Here is a 23,190-nt window from a genome sequence, read left to right as displayed (position 1 = left end):
ACCTGACACTCCTATCTCAGAATCTGTTTGCTTGCTGCCATCTGAATATTTGTATCAGTGTCTCTGCAAATCAAAATAAATATTTTAACTTGCAAATATGTGCTCCTACACTGCTTTGAAATCACCTTTCCCCCCCTTTTTTTTCCCTCTCTAAAAAACCAAAAATTTTTTATCATCACTAGTTCTGGAAAAGTATCAGGCTCTATTCAGTTTTCAAGTTACCAGAAACTCTTTGTAAAGTCAACAGACACTATTTAGGAATTACAAAGGTAATGTTTGATTTTCTGTGAGCAATCCAGTGAGTTCTCAGCACTAGCAATTTTCTCATTTCCTAAACAGGAAAAAGGTATTTGTGAGAAAATGTTGTATAAGACCACTGTGCTTTGTTTAGAGCAGTGGATGCTACTGAAATGGAGCTAAACAACAATTAATAATGAGAAACTGCAACCTACTTGCCTATGGAGGAAAAAGAAATCACTTGTTTACTTAAGGAAACAGTTACTTGTAGCTGTTACTTGTACATGACTTGATTCTCGTTGAATAGTTGTTAAAAGGAAGGATTTATGATACTAGGACAGTATGTTTCTGAGTTGCAGAGGGAAACTAATGCTATGAGCAACAACTCAAACATGCCTGCTGTAGTCCTTTTACAAAATCAACCATAATAGGCAGCTCCTGTATTCACTGTGGCAGTTCAGCACAAGCAAGTCAATCTGCCCCAGAAACGTCCTTTGTTAAGACAGAAGAGCTTTTAAGTCTGACAGCTGTTTCTGCCTTGCTTTCTGCAAATGTGCCCCAAGCCTTGTTGTGAGCTGTATTAACAGCTTCTAGAGAAGGATGAAATCAGCAGCTTGCCTCTTATATCTTGTTTTAGTCACAAGTTTCCGCTTGAGGAGCCTACATTTTTATTATATTGAAGAAAGCTTACAAAACTGGTATGTAAACCTTGACCTGCAAATTTCCTAGTGAGGTAGTTGTTCCAGCTGATTAAGAATCTGCGTTTTAAATGAAGTTAACCATTGCATAATAGAACAATAGAATCATAGAATAGTTAGGATTGGAAAGGACCTTAATAATAAATACTTTAGTAAACTTGTTATGCTTCAAGCCATTAGTGATGTTGTGAATGGTCTCAGCTTTTGCTTACTCAAGGAACAACCAATATCTCAATACGTCTAGTAATTTCTACTGAAATATATTGAAGAATCCTCTAGAATACTTTATAAAGCTTTACAATATTGAAATTTCTTAACCCTCATCCTTTTCTCAAGAGTATTGCACTGCTGTAAAGATGTGTGGATAACTGATCTGGCAAAGCCTTGCATTTTAACAGGAGTAAGTCAAAATACTAAAAGGAATTACCCTCTTCTACCTGAAAAAGGGTATCTGTAACAGATGAAAGTTACATTCAGCATGAAAAAAACCCAACCCAAACCAATTTTCATTGCTCACAAGAAAATATCCTGAAAGGATTACAGTGTTCCTGGGAAAAATTCTGCTTACCAGATCCAGTGCTGCTCACTTGAGTTATTTTTTCATCATCTTCATCATCACTGCTAAATGGCTGAAAGGCAATTTCTGACTCTGTGTCTATTTGATAAGCATCTAGCTCTTGCTCAGCAAAGCTTCGCAGTGCCACAAGGCGGTGATGAATTGCTGCATACAGGTATCCAATGTCTTTTGAGCTTGCCTGCAGAACATAAAATATGCACAGTCCAAACCAATAAAAAAAAATCTCATTTTTTCACAGAGAAGCTGACTGAGAAATTTTCAAAAGTAATGAAAGAGCTGTATTTTGTCCTTTTAAATCAAAACAATCCATTTAAGATTCACACTTAAGAAAATAAAATTAAATACAAATAATGTCAACTTTAAGTGGTTGTGTTTTGTAATATGTACCTGTTGATTATTTTCTCTATAGTTACAAGAGCAAGCTTGAAAATTATTTCCCCTGAAGAATGGCTCCATTTCCTGAATATGCTTCTAGAAGTAAGAATAAACTTGCACTTTGTTTTGCAGAATAAATAAGAATTTTAAAACCTAACTACAAAGAAAAATATTTGTGATTATAAAATTTAAAGATACCATGAATCCTGCTGCTATTGTTGAGCAGATGAGCATCATCAAGTTGGGTATTGATATCCATTCCATGAGTGGTATGTGAATCACAGTCTGGAAATGTCCATCCTAAGGCCATATCCCATCTTCACACCTTTTTTTTTAATACCAAGGGATAGCTCATTTCATAATAAAAGCTATGTAACAGCTAAGTTAAGCACAGCACAGCAGAGCACAGAAGGCCATTTGCTAAAACCAAAGCCTCAGAGAGGTCTTCAGAATCCTAAAAGAAATGTGTATTTGTGTGGCATTTTTATCGCTTGCTCACCTGAATTAGAAATACTTGAACAGAGTGGTCCTCTTGGGCTGTTGCAGTGAAGCACAGGCTCTTCCTGTTTGCTCTTTTTATAACCATTTGCTCCCAGAGTCGGGTGTTGAGAATAAGTTTCAAACTGCCTTGATTTCGCATAACTAAAATAAAAAGGTTTATATGATAAGTCATTTTTACTGCCGCAGTTTTCTCTAGCACTTGTATACAACTAAGATTTTCATAAATGAGTATTTTTAATTTGGTCTAAAACCTGACATGGTGATTTATTTAATTATTTTTAAATACCAAAGACATTAGCTTCTTTCAATACATACAAAGCAAATAATCTGCTGAAATTGTGCAATACAGTACAAAAAAATTGACAGCACAGTAAAAACAGCATTCCAGAAGTGACTTGAAACAGTGCTCCTGCAAAATCAGAATCAACAAAGAGCAAACTGTCAGGCTGGTGACTGAGCTAAGGATACACTGCAGTAAAAATACACAGAAGCTAACAACATATGTAAGCATAAGTGTACAAACTGAGTGAAAAATCCCCAATGCCTCAGTCTGTAATACAGCTAACTTCTATCACGCAATGTTAAAAAGATTCTCAGCAACTTGACTTAAATAAAGCCAGCTACTCAGTGTTAATATTGTGAAATAAACTTATTCTGGCCAGCAACAGTACAAGTTATTTAGTGTTTTGTGTGTATGTGTAATTTTGGTATTTAATTCTTACTTAGCCTTGACTGCAGCATTCCATGTTTATTGCTAGAAGTGTCATTAAGCCTCAGGGAGCCTCTGCCTCTTTCAATCCAAGTTAAAGAAAGCTTATTAAATTTAAAGAGCTTGCAGTTGATCTGAAAAAGAAATACATGATGAAAATTGCCAGCCAATGTTAATTTTATTGGTTCTAAAACTTTATATTTTTTAAACCTTTTGATACAGCTTTTAACATGTCCATATGCATGTATACAAAGACAGAAACATAGGCAGATCACCACAATTACTTAAAAGGAAATGGCTCCCAGATCTGTGCTAAACATTCTGCTAGTCATGGAAAACATTCAGCATGAATCCCAGTTTACTTTTTCAATTATTTCATCTGTCTTCATCTGTGATACCCACTAACAGCTGAATTTGTTGCAACTGTTCTACAATCTTATTCCCCTACCTATTAGAAACATTATACAGACCAGGATGTCAGTACCGCTACTAAGAGAGTACTACTAGAAAGAGAGTAAAATTTCCATGTTCTGACAAGACAGAAGATTTAATCAGCGATAAAATTTCCCTGCCCATGGCAGGGGCGTTGGAACTAGATGATCTCAAGGTCCTTTCCAACCCAAACCATTCTATGATTCTATGATAAAATAATGTAATGTTCAATGTTAAGATTTTTTTAAATCGTATGTCATTGTTATTTCCTAAAAACATTACATTTTTAAGGTGAAGAGTAGTAAGGTGTGTCTTGCTGAGCCAGAAAAATAACTAATATTTTAGATGAATGATAAAACTAATTACCTTCTGTCATGGTTTAACCAGGATACTCTGACAGCACATTGCTGGTGATAAAAAAAGTCTTTGCCCAAATTATTTTCAATTTTGACAGTTCAGCTACTGCTGTATAATTCCTTATAAAATGCAACTACAGAATAAAATCCTGAAGCAGTCACTGAAAAGGACTACAAAATGAACAGATATAATTCGAAACAGAAAATACCAACTTACAGAATAATTGGTTAGCAGAGGCATATCTTTAAAAAGTGAAAATTCAAAATATAAATTGAAGTTATTTACAGCTTGCTGCAATCTGTAATGGATCTCAATGTTCTTTTCAACAACAAAACTGCTCACCATCTAGTCTTTATGAAATACACACCTGTAATACATTGTGTTCTGCTTCTTCTCCAGTTATAACTTCAATTTTAGCTAACAGAATTTTCTCCACTGGCTTGGAAATACAAGCAGCTGCTGATTCAATTAGTGTTGCATTCTTCAACAGAGATGTTTCTGTAGGGAAAAAAAAAGGAAACCCAGGACAATAAAACTAGCACACATGATGGCCTGTGCCTTCAGTTGTGTCGAAGTAATTTATCTACCTGAGCAGTCACAAAATACAAGCAGCTTAAAATCAAGTTAAAAATCAGTCCAAAAGGTATTCACAAAGTTCACTGCATTTTCAAATAATAAACAGTAACAATCTGTAATAAATAGTAACAATCTGTAAAGCCCTAACCTTTCCTGAGTAACTTAGATGATTCATTCTGAAGTTAGTCCAGTTCAAATGTCATAAACCAAACTATAGCTGCTTTCTGAACACAGCTTTTGGCACAAACTGCAAGCATGCTATTGACCTGAGTACTTAGAGTAGATTAAAATTATTTACCAGCACTTATTTTATATCCTCTAAAATGCAGTGAAACATAATAAAGCTAACTGTACTTGTTTGCTTACTTGTTTGTGGACTGATGTGACAAGGTTCTGTGTGCGTGGATGTTACTTCCCCTTTGTATGAACTGGCTTTGTTATACACCTTTGGATGCTTCTCAGGACTCTAAAAAACCCAGGGGAAATAAGAATTCCCGTTTAAATAAAATGGCAATTTTATTTCATATCAAACAGAACACTGAATCATTCAGCAATTGTAGTATCTTCAGAGTAAAAACTGACCCAGATGATACATTTTCAGTCTCTACTGGAAGAGACTGAATTTTATTATCATGAGTATATAATTTTTCCACTGAGAAGAATGACCTCTTTGTATGGATCCCGGATTAAGATTTAAATCCACTGAAGGATTTAGATGTTTACGTACCAGCTAATTTCTGGTTTAACCTCTTAAACCCTAGGAGAATAGTTTAAACATGCAAACTTAAAAGCAGGGGAATTAAAAATTTCCATGACCTTCAGTTTTTGAACATAAAATTTCTTAGGCATGTCTAAATAAATGATTCTGGTTCCCTACAATGCTCAGTGGCTCAACACCTACCTTGTAGCTAAATCCTGGTCATAAGTCATAACTGAGACCTATGGTGGCCAAGCTTTTTCACTGGCAGATATGCATATTGTTTTCATTCTACTTCTGCTATAAAATGAGTATCAGTTCCATTTTGAGTGGTGCAGTCCTCCTCAGCTTGTCAACCACCTTTTTGTCCGAATTTCCTTCAGGACTTGATCCGTTAAGCTGTCTCACAGCATGCACAATTTAGTTCAACATGGACACTATCCAGCATACTTATTTCTCCCACCTCTTAACGGTTATGATGAAAACCACTAGAGTGATGGGGACCACATTCTTTTATCTTGCAGCTGTCACACTTTACGTGGAATACAAAAAAAAAACTTTTCAGATCAAAAAATGAGCAAAAGAGAAAAAGTGCATACTGGTACGAGTTAGTAATTAGAATACTTATCTTGAATGGGGAAGATACGGATGCCTAACCCTCCTTCTGCAAATATTTAGAGATTTTCTCCTCAACAGCCATTTGAATCATAATTACTCACATCTCTAAAAGAACATGAGGAGCTAAAAAGAATTGCTATCTGAAAATAATTATAAATACATTAACCTTCATAAAACATCTGCCAGCAATTACAGATCTTACCAAAATTCTCTCAACCATGTTTTCTCCAAACACAAAATCAGAATTGCTGATGTTTTGTACATTTCTGTCTTCAAACAACTGAATTCTGTGGAAAAAAAATAATGTAAGAATGTGATATAGAAGTGTTTAAAAATCTGTAAAATGTTTAAGTAAGTTCATGCATTTGCCTTAGCACACCTTGCATTAAACAAAAAACGACCACTTAAATAATCAGAAACTTAATTCTTCAAGAAATCCTTCAGACCAGTCAGTCTCACTTTTGTGCCTGGCAAAATCTTGGAGCAGATTCTCCTGGAAGGCATGCTAAGGCACATGAAAAACAACAAGGTGCTTGGTGACAGCCAGCATGGCTTCACTAAGGGGAAATCCTGCCTGACCAATTTGGTGGCCTTCTATGATGGGGCTACGGAACTGATGGACAGGGGTAGAGCAGTTGATGTCATCTACCTGGACTTGTGCAAAGCGTTTGACACTGTCCCACACGACATCCTTGTCTCTAAATTGAAGAGACATCAGTTTGATAGGTGGACCACTCTGTGGATAAAGAACTGGCTGGATGGCAGCACGCAAAGAGCTGTGGTCAATGGCTCAATGTCCATCTGGAGACCAGTAATGAGTGGTGTCCCTCAGGGATCAGTGTTGGGACCGGTCCTGTTCAACATCTTCGTCGCTGACATGGACAGTGGGATTGAGTGCGCCCTCAGCAAGTTTGCCGATGACACCAAGCTGTGTGGTTCGGTTGACACGCTGGAGGGAAGGAATGCCATCCAAAGGGACCTTGACACACTTGTGAGGTGGGCTGATGCCAACCTTACAGGATTCCTTCAGGGCAGGACAGACTGGTCCATAATTCCCTTGGTTATCCAGTTGTTCCTGACGCCGGTTTGGTTTTTTTTCTTTAACAAAAGGCTTAGAGGTTGTTCATACTTTCTGTAGAGCTTAATTAATGCATCTCTTGCTGGCAAAGGCAAAAACATCCAAGTTCTTGTCTATTTCTGTTTCCAGAAGGATGACTTGGCAGGAGGATGATCTGATGATTTGTCACAAACTGCATAACTCAGCACCACTTATCTGCTCTTCCAGATCATTTGTCACCCTTCGGAGGGCTTACCAGCATGTATGTCATGCAGAGGATGCTCCTATTAATAAGCTGGGTTTGTGGCCAGAACTTTGATGATTGCTTCTAAAACTTTGGTTCTGTGTTCACAACTACACCTCTTCATATAGCATGAAGCATTTTCCAAGTATAAGCTATCTCCATTTTACATGTAAGGAAAAAAATATTCCTTAACATTCTCATGCTTGATGTGTTGCTAAAACTAAGAGCAAATAAGAAAGAGAAATCAGAGAATCCATCTCTTTTCAACCTTGAAGACTTCCATACGTGTCTGGGGCTATGGACAGGGAATGTGTGTTTAAACTAGTAAGTTTCTTATTCCTTACGAAAACTTTCCACTAAAATTCATGGAATTGTGATTGTTTTCCATCCTAAAATTTCATCTGCTACCTCTAGGCCACTCCCGTAGTAACTCAGTAAGGACAACACTCCAGAAGAGATAAAAACCAGGAACTAGAGCCTTGTTTGAAATGAATAACATGGGAAATGGATTTATTATTTTCAAAAATGTAACAAAAAAGTGGTTAGTGCAGGATCTTTCTTTTAAGAGGGCTAACTGGAAGTGCCAGCCTTAGAATGCTATTAAAACCTCAACACCCTTGTGTTGCTCCAGGGTAAGAACAGAATGTGTCAGTGATGACATTGCCATGGAGATGAAAAACAGAGGCACTGAATTCAGGGAATGACCACTAACAAGGAATAATGGGAGTAGGAGAAATGTGTGTAAGATACTGGAAAGGTTCTAAGGAAAGGGAGCCAGGTACTGTCCTTCTCAGAGTGTCTGGAAGGGTCTGAGTAGCTCCTAAGTCCAATGCTGGCCTTGAACCCTTGCAGTTTTCTAAGCAAATCCTTGTGGCAAAGCTGAATACATGGCCAGAAGCCTGCATTTTCACAGCATTACATTTCTGTCACTTACAACACAAACTCCTTGGTTTTAATCAGAATCAAGAAACAGCAAATTTCTCATTTTCAATTTACTACAGTCTGTTCAGGAAATGGAACTACTGGTGGTTTCCTGAGATACAAACAGCTGCAGCAACTGCAGAGGGGTAACAAACCACTTCCATTCATCTCTCTACAGAACTGTATCACATAGAGAAGAGGTGGAAGAGGAAGGAAAAGTAAGAGGGACATTTACATGCAGCAGCAATCTTGCTATTAAGTCTCTCTGCATTTTATTTTGTAAATAAACTTCAATAGTTACACCTTGATTAATAATTAAAAACACACCTAAAAGTTCTTTTCTTAGCAATAAGCAGGCCTGGCTGCAACGTTCAATACTATTTAGCATGTACATGGAGTTTAGTAAAGTTGTGTGTTCGAATATCTGCTGTCAGGTTATCTGTAAGAAATGTCTATGCCAAAAAGATTTTACTGAAGTATCTTAAAGCCTCAGGCACTTAGTACAGATCAGAAGAATCTGATCTGTAGAAGACGACCCCCCTGCAATCCCATCAGAGCCATAAGCACCTAGTTGTATTTAAATTAGATTTACCCTCTCAAATAAACCAACATTTACCACAATTGCAGATTAGTAATTTCTCTTTTAAAGAAGGAAAAGAAATACCATAAGCACTTTTAAGTCCTGTTGACACCAGAACACTGAATTGCATGTTTCTGTCCATCTACTCCACAGGAAAAAGCCTCTCAGCTATCTTTTCCTAGATATTATACAGGTGAGAGAAGGTAAATAGACTTGGAGTATTGATACCAATTGATTTTGAGGTCAGTACCATCTTCCCTCACCTTTTCAACGTGCATTGCCATAATTCTGAATCAGCTAAAAATCCAGCATGTTTGTCACTCCAAGTTATTCTCACAAGGCATCATTACAGCATTAGTTGTGACAGAAAAGGACAGGCTGGCTCTTCTAAAATCACAGTGAGCATCTGCCCTCTGATATTCTGAAGAATCCAAGTTATGAATCTAAAAATCCCTTACCTCCTCAGAACCCTGGCACTGTGAATCCCAAATGGTGGGTGCAGAAGATGGGCCATAGATGAAGAAGGCTGAAGCAGACTCCTCTGCAGTTAACTCTTGGGAGAATGGCAAATGTGTTATATGTGGCCCTAGCAATTATGAAATGTCATTCCCTCATCATAACTGACTTATCAGGTGCATTCCTGATGCTCACAATTTCCAGGTAAATAACCCTTGTCAACCATCAGCAAGCAGTATTAATATCCACACAGTAACTTGCTGATGCTAAGCTGGCTAACCACAGACCTAACATTCTCATAAGCAGGTCTTCAGAGAGAGGTAATAGCCCACTTTTGCACTAGTATGAGCTCTTTCAGTCATACATAGAGGAAGTCCAAGGAAGTCAGCTTCCTCATGCAGAAATTCTGAAGTCCATGCTGGTGAACCCATGTCTGCCCAAAGACTGCACCCTACCACAATCACTCTAGCTAGCTGTTCACGCCAGACAGTCTGGTGTGGGCACAAGTAGAGCATCAGGTGTAGCATTCACCTTGTCTTCCAAATCAGTCCTGTATGGTTTTCTTCACATCTCCTATGTCCTAAGCTCCTATATCCTAATATGTCCGATATATTGTGCTAATTCCTGAGTCTCTCTGCATCTGTTTATGAGATTCAGCAGCTATGCAGTCAGAAGGGAGTTCTCCAAAAGGACACAAAGACGACTTAAACATTCAAAACCGTAACAGATTTTGAACTGCCAAAGCTGCATGAGATAGCAAACCAAAATAGTTTCTGGCCTAGGGGTTGCTAGTGGGAAACAAAATAGCCCACAGAGATTAACTCCTGGCAGAGTCCATTTCTTACGGCATATGGAGCTCATGTCAGCACCTACAAATCCTGGCACCACACAAGCACCAGTGAGCACTGTGTGGGTGTAGATAGCATGGGCTTAGTATCATGTTAGATATGTTGAACAGAAAGGCATGCCATAGACCGACTGATGAAATGGTGTAGAAATATAATAAATAAAAGCTTACGGTGTTGTTGTAGAGCTAGAAAAGCTCACAGTAATAGATGATCCTGCTGCTGTTTTGGAACTTACTGAATTCTCAGCTGAAGAGTAGGAGCTGTCTTCAGATACCTAGAATAATTAAACTATATGAATTAATTAGACTAAGGTAATTTTCTGCTATAAACATATCTGCTAGAAGTCCAGAGTTACTGAGGTATATGTGATGTTTGTGATGTCATGTGGTAGTTGGCAGAGCTGCCTACAGCTGTGCACTAAGCCAGTACCCTTAATCAAAATGCTAAAATACTATGCTCTAAATAAACAAAATCCAAAAGACCCCCAAAGCTGATCTGCCCACAGAACCCTGATATCTGAAAGTTGAGACAGCCCACAGAGATGGTTTTTCAAACACAGTGAGAATGAGTTTAACAGTTCACACCACGTCAGTGATCCAGCAATTCCACTGCAATTGATATAGGAACTTTCTTGAAAATCATGCAGTGGAATAGTTACTTTTCCTTTTTACCTTAATAAGTGCTTCCTTCTCAGTCACAAGAGATACTACAGGACTTCCAGGACAGGTCAGGGCTTGTGGGGGCTGTAAAATGGCAGGTCTAATGACATTTTGCAACTGACTTTGTGACAAGGATCCTTGCAAAACACAAAAGACAAAATATTTAAACAAAGACTTTTTTTCACACTTAATTCATACCTATGTGTTTTGCCTCTTTAACTAAAGAATCAAAGCATATTCAAATAACATTTATTGTTGTTTACTTGCTACATATTCTGAAAAATTGTAAAATTGTAATCCCTGCTAAAATACACAACTCTGAAGTGACAGCAGCCCCTTTATCCTATGAGAATAAAAGGTATTTTGTTATATATATAAATACACTTATATTTGTAAGTTGTACTTTAAATATTTCTTTACATTTATATTTACTGCTCTATGTTAGATCTGTCTTCTGGTATTTCAAATTTAGCCCTGCACCTGCAGACGCCAAGAAGGTTCTTTATTGCCTTCTCCCGGAGTGCAGTTATTCAGGTAGAAATGTGTAATTTCATTATTCAAAGTTATGTTCAGTCTACTCAGGAATTAACTAGTCAGAGCAGAAGCTCATAACAGAGCTTACAGAGTATCTATACTGTCAAACAAATAACTTATGTAACCATAGAGAGAAAAAGGTGTCATTTTTATGTTTTTTTATATCTGTTAAGAATGTCTCTTTGGAACTACAGTGAAAAAATACTGCAATGACAGTTACCTTGTTTTGTACTGCTGATCAGATCAGTGTTTCTTTGAAGAAGAGCTGAGGTCATGAATATGTTGTTCTTCTTTACTACAGAACAAGGAATTTAAACTTTAATAAAGAGTAACAATAAACTTCTATTAATAGTTCATGCTTCTGTAAAACCCCTCCCTATTTTGGTAGTACCTGAGCAATGCATTTCAGCTCTGTGCATAAAAAAAGCAAGAAAAGAAATGCAGAAAAAGCATTTCTGTACAGCTCATTATTTTACCTGTTTTATTTATTTACTTAGTTAATTAGTTTATTTTCTTACTTTTTTTTATTTTTAATTACCTGGCTGGGAAGGAGGGAAGGTATGAAGTATGGTGAAGGAACATGATCTCCCTCTTTTCTGAGTGCAAGGTGGATCTGAAAGGGTGAGAGACTGAAATTATCATTTGTTTGGAGAAAAAGAAGTATTAATTGTAAGGTTAGCCAATTTAATGTTATGCCGTCATTGGCAGTAGAATAATTACTGCTAGCTACCAGCTTTCTGAAGTAGACTGTTAGGTTATGTGCATACTGCTGAACTGGAGAGGTCTCTGAGGCCAAGCGGCACAGCCTGGCCCAGGTAATCTGCTCACAGCTAGTCCACCCTCTAACAGTTGGAGACCACCAGTTACAGAGGTTCAAAACAGAACCAGGAAGTGAGCTATCAGATAAGCAGTGTGGACAACCAAGAGGTCAAACACTCATGCTTCTTCCTGCACCCTGTTTTATTTTCTGGTAGAGGCACACCTTAAAATTTCTACCATATCTGTGATTTTTTATTTATGATCTTGGTATAATTCTCACAGTAAACCAGGCTTAGCTTATCTTAATTTTTTGTACCTACAATCAGATGTGTCACAGGACTAGATAAAACAAAACACAGTGTACACATATTAATGCCTAAATTCAGAAGTAACTTTCTGGTTCCATTCATATGTTAAATAAACACTGTAAATACCAAATGAGTCCTGCTCACTAGCCTCAATGAACTGTGTGCATTTCATATGGAAGTAATACACAGTCCTTAAAAGGTCTTTCAGGTCAGCTGTTGGCTGGATGGAAGGAGGGGCCCTTCTGGAAACTGCTTCAGATTTTCAGGGGTTGCCTAGGGAACATTGATCTCTTCCACAAACCAGAAAATCTCATTTCTTTCCAGCCCTCCTCCTTCCTTGACTGTGTTAGTAATCCAAGGAAACAATATAAAATATACAGGTTTTTCACTACTTTATGTAATACCATGTAAGCATAGAAAATTAATATATTTTTATTTAAAAGGGAATTTATTTGAAATTACCAGAAAATTAGTATCAGTGTTTTAAGTTTTCATGACTTGCAGTATTCCTACAGTGCAGAAATGTTTCTTAGACAGGAAAATTACTTATCTTCTTTACCAGATGAGAACACAAACTATAGTAATTAGAACATGACTGAAGCTAAACATCATACCTGTGTTAAACTGAGAGTCAGACTTCTGGTGAGTAAAAGATGATGATCTTGTGCGTTTTCTGGAACAACTAATGAAATCTAGAGAAAAGTAAATACAATGTTCTGCAGGGACAGACTGGCAGGAAATTTCAGCGCAATGTTATGATTTGGAATTAAAACTTGAATACAGTAAATTCTAGGAATGACTTATAGGAACAGCTTTAAGGCAGTACCTAAGAGCAAGAGGGCTTTGGAATCTGTCAACACCAGGCGCAAAGCCCCAGGGACTCTTCTTTTTTCCTACGTTCAGGGAACCTAAATCAAGCACTGAGAATCAGTTTGTAGCCCATAGGTTCAGAAGACGTAAGAAGGAGAAATTACATTATAATGTAGCCTAAACAAATAGAAAAGGGCAGCTAGGAGCTCATAGAGCTGATTAATACACCTGGCCACTTTTCAGGGCTTCTGGAGTTTGGCTTTCTTGTAACTATAAGGGTTAAAATGGAAGAATTCTTGAGGTAAGGCAGGACGTACAACCATAGAATCATAGAACAGTTAGGGTTGGAAAGATCATCTAATTCCAACCCCCCCGCCATGGGCATGGACACCACAAGCTAAACCATGTCACTCAAGACTCTGTCCAGCCTGGCCTGGAACATTGCCAGGGATGAAGCAATTTCCTTAGGCAACCCATCCCGGTGCCTCACCACCCTCATAGTAAAGAACTTCTTCCTTATATCTAACCATGTATATTGGGACGTAGTAGGTGGCTCTAGAACCCACATAGTCTTCATCTACTAACAGAGATTTGTCCTTACTCATACAAAGTAAGGGTCCAAACACTTATTTCACCAGCAACAGTCAGACCTATGAATAACCCAGTGTACTATACTGTTTCAATAAGGTGGTTATTACCATTTTCAGCTTTGCAAACTGGGTCTTCTGCAGGCCGCTGGAAAAAACAAAAATAAGTGTGGAAAGGTCAAGGAGAACAGACAGCCATTTTCTAGACTAGGACACAAAGTACATCAATCCAGTGTATATGCATTAAAAGCAGCCTTGTTTCTTATTTCGACTCTTCCTTACTCCATCCTGAAATCATTTATTACAAGTCTTAACCTGGGCTAAAATCTTTTATTACTGCTAGGATCATTGTCTACAGAATACTCATTTCTCATCATTTTTTATCAATTATGAAAAAAAAAAAAGTTTTTTACCTTCAAAGGACGGTCCTTCCTTTCAAAAACAAATGTTGGCTGGGCAACCACCAATCTCTCTGGAAAAGGGATCATTCTTGTTAGCAATTCTGTAATAGCATTTCTCAACCACAGTCTTCTAAGTGCTGAGGCAAAACCAAACAGGACTTTATCCTTTTGTTACAAAGGATGAAAATACAAACTTGGAGTAATGTACAGCACAGTCCATAAATACAAGAAAAGCTGCAGTCTTCAAATCCCAGTATGATTTTTGCCTAACTAGATGCCACAGTATCTGGCCTCATGTTTTTTTACATTACTTTTAGTTAAAAAGAAAAAAAAGTACTTTTAACCTTTACAAACAATATCTGCTATCCTTTAAGAAGAGGGGTGACCTGCAGCTTTAGTTCTCAGAAAAGTGCAAGGACATGAAATGCAAAATTATCCCAAAAGGAAAGCAAGGAGATGCGTTACACTCAGCCTCTCAGATGTGTTCACACTTCCCATTCTTTAGGCTTCAGGTAGGTGAATGCCTCATGTCAGTTAAAATATGTATGATATATTAACATATCAAGTTCTACAGAACAAATCCTATCTTCAGGGATACTTTTGCATTTCTTAGCTATGCCTAAAACCAACTCTGGATCCATATTTTGTTTGTGTTTTTTTTTTATGAAACATATTTCAGCACACAGTTTCCTGACATCAGATTTTATGCTGATTTAGGGTTCACTATTTCTACATCTTACACTGCTTCTTTGGAAAACTTACTTTGCGAAGAATGAGACCTTCATAAGCCTGTACAACTATAATGGACAACTCTGGCTGTCAGTGTAAAAGAAGTTGTTTTTACCAATACCAGCAATTAATGACACATTCATTATACCAATAAATGACACAATTAAAAAGCAAAGAAGCAGATACAAATAGATTTTTTTAGACTACTACATACAGGATTCACCTCATGCTATCTTGATCTCCATGGGTGATAAGGGCAGACTAGGGTGACTACTGAGCTATATGATTGGCTTTTGGCCAGAGAAATCCCACATTTGATATCTTGCTAATTGACATTTGACAGAGCATTTATCATGTGCACACCATTTTTATAACACTGGCTTCCTGTTACCAGCTCAGGTAACAAACCATCTAAGTGAAAATATATGGATCGACATTTTTATCTTGGTTTGCATAGCTATTTATGACCAAACCACTTTAGCTTTATGACCAAACCACTTTAGCACTGGTATCAATTACATAAAGCTTGATAAAATAAACATAAACCTATCATGGAGGAGTTAAAATTACTAAATATACATATATGAAACTATCAAGGCAAATATTGTTAAAATAAACGCTGCACTTATGTAAATGGGCAGGAAGCATTGCTCAATCACAGTGATATACAGACATGGCAGTAATAACTAATATAGTTTTGCTGTTGTTGAAGTAATTGTGTATTTACTTGGGCATTATGTGTGGCAAAGGACTGAATTTAGCAAACCTGGCAGGCTTTGCAATGAAGATCTGGTTTGTCCTCAATAGAAAAAGCAGAAAAAAGTTCACGTTGTGTAACTGCAAAGAAAGATACTTCTCTGTCACTGAAAGTTGAAGAAAGTTTCCATAAACCGGTTGAAGCTGGGGTCCATGGCATGGCATGAGATGGAGCAATTCCACTTCTATTCACTAGGGGGAAGTGGCACATATAAAAAATAGCATTTCACTGCAGTGTGATTTATTCAATATAATGGGTTTCTTTTTCCTGTTTCATCAAAAAAGAAAAAGAAAAAAGAGAAAAAGAAAAAGAAAAAAGAAAACCACCACCGACTTGTATTCTTATTGAATGAAGAAAAATACAAGAATTAAAGCATGACTACAGAAAGCTTCATGGTCTCCACAGTACCTCTCAAAACTCAGAAGCTAGCAATATTTTTAAAGGTACATTTACTACTCCAAAGCAGAAATTAGCAATGACTGAATTGCTGTGAAAAAGGAACTGACTTTCTATCACAAAGTTAACTTTTGCTGGAGCTAAAAGGCTGTAGGGAATTTGAAGGAATTAGGAAAGTTTGCTACGATTTAAACAACAAAATTCTATCAATAGTTTAAATCCCAAAAGTTCCTGAAAAAAAAAAAAATGCATAAGTGGCTGATTACCAACAGAAAGATGTAAAGCTAGGACATAACAGTACCTTAAAAAGATGAGTATTTTGATACTGCAGTAAATATAAAAGGTATATCATATCAACCACTTTTGAGCCAAAGCTGTCTCTAAAATATGTCAAGAGGTCGCTGATGGTGCCACAGTTATTTATAATTTTTATGGTTCTCTATTGCTTCTACAAGAATCAAGAAACCCTTTTTGTAACTCCTGAAAAGTATTCCATACAGCTCATTAGCAAGATCTTCACTCCTAGATCAGCCCATTCATAACAGAGTTTTACAAATATATTTGTGTTAACTAATATGTTTCCTGTGCACCCATTTCCAATTACATTTTAAACTTCTCAGCTATTCAACAAAATATCTGCAGCTGATCCCCGCAGAAAAAGCAATTCATAATTACCTGTGAGTGCAACAAGGCCATCAAGGAGTTACCACAATCATGTTTATGTGCCGATTTTAACACTGATGAGCAACTTTGCATTTTTCTCCTTTGGTTTCTGCACTAAGGCTGCGGCTGCCAGGGTGGATGTTTGTGCACAGGGAAACGCAGGGGGCACCCAGGCAGAGCCTGACTGTCCCAGGGAAGGGGCAGCAGCAGCCAAGGCTGGGTGCTGAAGCCACCCCTCCAGCTCACTGCCAACAGGACACAGACAGACGTAGGCTGGCTAGTTCCTGGTTAGGACTGGGCTGCTCCAGCCGTCAGCAGCTTGGTACTTGTGGATGAAAGAGGCTGTTGGAAAAGTTACCAGAAAAACCTGCCAAATGGGCTGCATCGGGCTGCAGGGACTGGAATAATCCACCAGCCTCAGCCAAGACTCCAGGCTTAGAACCTGCCTGCCTGCCCATGAATAATCACCACAGATTGGGCTTTTCCGCACTACAGTTCTCCTGAAGCTGCTGAGTTAGAATCTTGGCCTAAAGTCTGCTGCATTCGGAGTTCAAAACAAGCCCTTGCCCAGAAGACACATTCAGTTCCCTTGTTTGAGACCTTATCTGCACAGCCTCCTATCCTGTGCAGAAGTGCAACCAAACCACAACATGGAAGGCACCCAGGTCTCGGGCCTGCCGCCTGCTCTGCTCACCCGGAGCAGGCGTCCCTAGCACTGTATATGAAGGCTACTGGCAAGTTACAGTTGTTCGTATGCCAGATGGAAACTGCGTTTACAAAGCTCTTTTTGAAAGAAAATAAGAGATGGGTTTTGGGAAAAGTAATTGCTGGCTGCTGCCTAAGCCTAGGAAGCACTAGTCCAAACGACATGCCAGAGCGAATTGAAAACGTTTTTTCCCAGCTCTGTTTGTGTCCCAAAAGCCAGCATTGTCCATGAGGTGCATGAGTCCTTCAGCCTTTCCTGTGATATTCCACTCTTCATGGCCATTGCTTTTTAAAAAGTTGTACAAGTTTCCCAAACATTAAAAAACAAGTGGGACTCTGGTGGTTTTGAAAATATTAGGGTTCCTATTAGTATTATTGTTCCATCTTGCCCAGAGGAAATGTAAATATCTTTAACCTCTGAGGGCTAAGGACACAGTAGAGAGGGTATGAGCCCAAATCTCTCTCCAAATTTTCAGGCAGTCTTACGCCTGAAGTCCTATGCCAAATGTGGCTGATAGTGCTGTGCCTCTATTCCTCACAAAGCAAAGCAAAACCCCCTCAAATGTTTAAGAAGTTAATATAGGAATCTGTGATCTCAACAAGTTTTTTTTAATTCTGAATTTTATACAGTTAATTTTTGCATTTTCAGATTCAGAAGAAAATAAATTCCATTGCATCGTCACTATCACCAAACTTGCCAGAGGTCTGAAAACATTTTAATTCCTATTCATGCCAAACACTTTCCCATTTTGTACCTAAAGTTAGGAACCTACATCTGTAAAAAACAACAGTAGGAGGTTTTGTATCACTCAGGGTGACTGCCTCCAGTGAAGGTTCTGAATGTGCATCAAATCTAAAAATCAAACTGACTTTATATATGCATTAAAGTGCTAAAATGCAGGCACCAGAATTTGACAGCAATTACAGTTCTTTTACATGAATCATATTTTTCTCCTGCAGTCTTAGTAATGGGTTCCATCCTAGAAAGGAATAACAGAAACAGATTTTCTCATTCAAAATTTGTGTCCTGTTCAGATCGCTTTCATTGGTTAGTGATCCTCTTTAGCCAATCACAAAACTGAGTGGACATTTATGGAATTAGGCTCTCTGTGGTGTCAGAGGTATGCAACATCACCCAGATCTTCTAATTCCTGCTCAGTGACTAGACAATACCTTCCTCACGGACTAGCCAGTCAGTGTTGAGGAAAGCTGTAAATACTTTTCCAGTAAATTAACCTAATACCTTATAAAATATAAACATGTTACGTGGTGCTCTCCCTTTGGCTTTGTATTAGATTTTAAAATTAGGCTTAACTGAAAAAATGTGTTTTCAAATATTTCACCAGAGTCGCCAATACGTGTGTTTTACTCTATTTTTCAATTGAGTTCCACTGAACAGTGAGGTGGCAGCACTCTCATGTCTGTGTTGTTTCTTTCAACAATCTCATACTGAGAATTTCTATGAAGGCCTAATGCCAACCCACTGGATCTTGCCTGAGCTTCTACTATTCCAACAGCTTTATGTATTATTTGTATAGCTCTTTACAAGTAACTACCAATCCTGCAATCAGCTATTTCAAATTGGCTTACCTACAAAACTGGACCCTCCACAAAAAACCTGGGAAAAAACCTCCACCCAGTAGTACATAAGCGCAAACAAAGATATAACCCTGACAACAAAACCTGTTGTAAAAAATACATTTTTCTCAAAATTCCTTAAATTAAAATATCAACTTGTACATTTTGGGGTTTTGTAGCAATCCCATTTGCACCTCATCAGAAAACTTTTAATTCTAACACAGAAACGACAATTTTTACTTTCCACATTTGTATTGGCTTTTCATGGCAAGGCTCTGGCAGAGCGGGGCTAGAGGTGTGGCTTCTGTGAGAAGGTGCCAGAAGCTTCCCCTATGGCCAACAGAGCCAGCACCAGCCAGCTCCAAGATGACATGACACTGGCCAAGACCGAGCCCATGAGTGACAGTGGTGGCACCTCTGGGAGAACATGTTTATAAAGGCGGGGGGATGACACTAAAAAACCCCTAAAAACAGCAATTGCAGCTGGAGACAGGAGTGGGAATATGTGATAGAAACAGCTCTGCAGTCACCAAGGTCAGAGCAGAAGGAGGGCAAGAGACACTCCAGGCACCAGAGCAGAGATACCCCTGCAGCCCATAGTGTAGACCACGGTGAGGCAGACCATGCCCCTGCAGCCCATAGAGGTCCATGGTGAAGCAGTTCTCCACCTGCAGCCCGCGGAGCTCCATGGTGTAGCTGGGGGATGCCCAAAGGAGGCTGTGACCCTCTGGGCAGCCTGTGCTGGAGCAGGCTGCTGGCAGGACCTGTGGCCCCATGGAGAGAGGACACCACGCTAGAGCAGCCTGTTCCTGAAGGACGCACCCCATGGAAGGGACCCACACTGGAGCAGTTTGTGGGAAGGATTCACACTGGAGAAGTCCATGGAATACTGTCTCCTCAGGGAGGGACCCCACACTGCAGCCAGGGAAGAGTGTGAGGCATCCTCCAATGAAGAAGGAGAAGTGGACACAATGTGTGATGAACTAACCACAGCCCCTACTCTGGGTCCCTTTGATGGGCTATAGCATGAATTTCACTAGCTTTATATATTACTGCTATAATTTGCAAAAATAAAAGCAGAAACACCTCTGCATTTTGATATTACAACTTAAGACTGCTGTTTCCCAAGTCACAGAACTCAAACCAAATAAAGTTAAGCAATAACAACAAACTCTTACATGTAACAAACATTCCCATTTTGTTTATTTCACATGCAAATTAGCTCAATGGGAACATAACTGGGGAAAATGCTGAGAAGTAGATTTACTGTGACTTTAGTTGCTACATCCCCACAGCTAGTTTTGCATTACTGAAATACTGAGGAAAAAAGGGAGAGCTTTGCCTCTGCCATTTATGAATGTATGTTGTTTACAGCTATTACTTACAAAAAAACCCACACTATGACAAAATATTATGCCTGGCATTTTGTGGCAGTGTACATGAAGAAAAAGAATGCACCAATGAACTACCACGTAAGTGGAAGACATGGATCCAGAAATTCATATAGTTCCATTAAAATAAAAAGGAATCATTCTGAATATGCTAGCTGAAGATCTGTCCATTAACATGTTACCTCAAAGAGCATCAGAGTTAAATTATGTAGGAATATAACCAATTTTTGTTATGCTGCAAAACCACAGAAAACTACTTACATTTCAGGTAATAAAACTGCAGTAACAGGAAGTAGAGAAAGAAATAGTGAAAAAGCATAGTAAATTAACAAAAATACTTTGCTATCCAAGCTGGGCCTCATGTTTAAATATTATTTCTGGCTTTTGATACAAAAATACAGCTGTCAGTATTTCCAGAGATAGACCATTTTCATCTATAAGGAAGTGAAAAAACAGTAAAACCCTCCTGGCTTATAACAGGGTTTGCTAAACCTGCAGTAGAACCATGGTTTCTGTTTTATAAATACTCACTGAACTTTGCAACATGAAATAGAGTCAGTCCACAGTCAAGCAAGAGAGCAGTGAGGCTGCCAGCCAACATCTCAGGTCCCCAGTGACCTCATGACATAAGCCAGGCTTTCCTCTGCCAAAACTTAAGTAAGATGACATAAAGAAAATGGGGATGTCCCAGAACAGTACTTCAGGCACCCAACTTAATAAAATTGACCAACTTTAAGATGTACAGAAAAAGCTTTTAATATTTTGCACTGCTGATCCTCAGTAAGAGGTCTGCAGAAGTGCTGAGCAGCTGAGAACCTGGGTTAAGACTCCTATCTTGCACTTTCTTTGTTTTATATATAGTTCATAACCCACATAAATAATTTCAGTGACACCAGTTATGACAGCAAGGATTCTTCATTCAGGCACAGTTGTGCCGAATCAGGCCCTAAATTTTTAAGGCATCAATTACTGTTCTCAATGCTAACAGATTACAAATACAGTTTTCTTACCGCTGTGGAAAGGATTCTTTTACCCAAGCAATTCCATCTACACAGCTCCCACTGTGGGGTTAGAGCATGCCTTATGAGATTTACAAATTAATACACTTTTTTTTTCAGATGTGGAAACTCATCTGACAGCCTGCGTTTATACATATGGCATATGTCACACCCATTCATCTCTGCAGAGCACAGCTTTTGTCTCTATATAGGCAACATATAAACAAGCATTGAAACAACAACAACAAAAAACCTATCCCAGCATTTCTAACAGAAATGAAACCCAGTTGGCTTTATTTCAAACAGGAGAGTGAAGGAAATATTTTGGGAGTCTCATCACTACAATGTAATTCTAGCAGTGAAGCAATGCCAGAAGTAACTGTGTCACTAGACTAGTGGGACTGAGCCAAAGTATGTAACCAAAAATTATTTTATAAACACTGAAACTTCCACCACTGCAGTGCTCAGCATTTTTAATCTATTGTAAAAGCTTATAATACCCAATACCCAATGCAAGGGCAATACAACTCATGGGTATATAAAGCTTTTCCCTTTTCAGGGCACTGTACCAACACTAAATTTAATAAATCCCGGCAAAGTAGCATAGAAGTAACACTCAGGATTTTTGTGCAGAAATTGAACTGTGATCCAACAAGACTTCCACATCCTTAGATTTAGGCATGTAAATAAATGGGATTATGTGTGCTCAACACCAAGAACAAACTGAAAAGCTGGTTAACTGATAAATTAGGCCAAGCTAATTAAGCTGTATCAGCCACTGCATCAGGTTTAGACCTTGAAAGCACATACATCCTTTTGCTGTTTCAGGTTCATTCATCAACCTGTGTGGTAAAAAATGGCGTCATCTGCAAAATGTCTTTAAAATTAGCACTGTTTCTTTTTACATCCTCTTTAAAAATGTTGCTATTACAAATTCATGTAAGCTACCCTCAATTCCTGTTACTCCTTATTACTACCAAGATGATAAGGGATCTTGCTGTCCAGCTCCTTCATCAGGTACCTCTCTGAGGAGCTAGACTGCTGTTAGTGCCCAGGTGCAGAGAGCAGGAATGCCCAGGAAAGCGAGCACTGATCCCAGGTACGGCCAGAAAAGTGAGTGCTGTTCCCACCCCTAGTCAGCGTTTTGGAAAGGTGCAGAAGTTTGAAGGGCAGAGGAGTCAACACTCTTTGAAACACAGACAGCCTACCTTGGGGTGCTCTACAAGTAAAACCCCAAACATACACTATCTGGTAGTGTCTTTCCCTCAACTAAAATACGAACTGGATAATCCTGATAGATTACCACTAAAAACTTGCAATGAAGAAACAGTAAGCCAGCCAAGCTCTCGTCTTGCATCACCCACAATGCTGTTACCAACCGGGCACATTCTTTGTGTTTATTCCATTCCCCAGAAACCTCCCTGCAAAGACGCAGGACACATGTGGAAGATACTCGCCCACAAAACCTACCCGTACAGCACTCGTCCTTGGGCTCTAACTCGCCAGGGCAGAGCCTGGGGCCGGGCTGTCCTTGCAGGCGCGCAGCTTGGTGCACAGCCCAGGGGTTACCGGGCAGGTCTCTTCTTTTGGAGACGTCAGGATCTGCCTTCGTACCGTGCCTTGATTCGACTGGGAAGTCACAGCCGGCACAGGCGTGCCGCAGATCTCTGCGTACAGCGTTCCCTTCGCAGGCGGGAATTGGCTGATTTCTCATTGTGGGATCGATCCTTAGAAGCACATTTACCTATATAGATATGTGATCATATATGTAGATATAAAAGCCGTAGCTGGGGCTAGAACTGGATTTAGTCTTGCTGCTCCCTCGGCCACCGCGCTCAGGCCCTCGCCCCTCGCCGAACGGCCCCTCGCAGCCACCGCCGGAGGTGACTGAGGCCACTCCGCCGGAGCTGCGCTGACAGCGCGGGGCGAGCCCTTGACGGGGCGGCCGCGGGGAGGGGACATGAAGAGGCCGCGGACTGACATCAGGGGGCGGGCGCGGTGTTACCGCCTGAGGGAGCGCGGGGGGGGGGGG

At 39.2% G+C, this 23,190-nt stretch overlaps 1 protein-coding gene across 4 annotated transcripts in view; it reads right to left on the bottom strand.

The window, feature by feature from the left end:
• Positions 1–23,036, bottom strand: part of RANBP3L (RAN binding protein 3 like) — a 35,555-nt gene extending 12,519 nt beyond the window's left edge. For 3 of the 4 annotated variants that reach the window (XR_009746243.1, XM_061469481.1, XM_061469483.1), the window contains exons 1-14: positions 22,629–23,036; positions 13,954–14,012; positions 13,652–13,688; positions 12,758–12,835; positions 11,615–11,689; positions 11,297–11,371; positions 10,555–10,679; positions 10,054–10,157; positions 5,980–6,064; positions 4,829–4,928; positions 4,254–4,384; positions 3,111–3,231; positions 2,387–2,529; positions 1,504–1,690 (exon numbers count right to left, since the gene is read on the bottom strand). Coding sequence is in view for 3 of the 4 variants with exons in the window: in XM_061469481.1 (XP_061325465.1) it covers positions 1,504–1,690; positions 2,387–2,529; positions 3,111–3,231; positions 4,254–4,384; positions 4,829–4,928; positions 5,980–6,064; positions 10,054–10,157; positions 10,555–10,679; positions 11,297–11,371; positions 11,615–11,689; positions 12,758–12,835; positions 13,652–13,688; positions 13,954–14,012; positions 22,629–22,872 (1,564 nt within the window). In the remaining variant the exon portion in view is untranslated. The remainder of the gene's footprint in view (positions 1–1,503; positions 1,691–2,386; positions 2,530–3,110; positions 3,232–4,253; positions 4,385–4,828; positions 4,929–5,979; positions 6,065–10,053; positions 10,158–10,554; positions 10,680–11,296; positions 11,372–11,614; positions 11,690–12,757; positions 12,836–13,651; positions 13,689–13,953; positions 14,013–22,628) is intronic. The other variant, XM_061469482.1, reaches the window with a different exon arrangement.
• Positions 23,037–23,190: the final 154 nt, after the last annotated feature.

This window comes from Pezoporus flaviventris, unplaced genomic scaffold, assembly GCF_033815535.1.
Source record: "Pezoporus flaviventris isolate CSIRO_AGI_PZ_B2104156 unplaced genomic scaffold, CSIRO_AGI_Pfla_v1 ptg000057l, whole genome shotgun sequence".
NCBI classification, from domain to species: domain Eukaryota; kingdom Metazoa; phylum Chordata; class Aves; order Psittaciformes; family Psittacidae; genus Pezoporus; species Pezoporus flaviventris.
The sequence above is the reverse complement of the archived record's forward strand: the minus strand, read 5'-3'. Positions and strand labels throughout refer to the sequence as shown.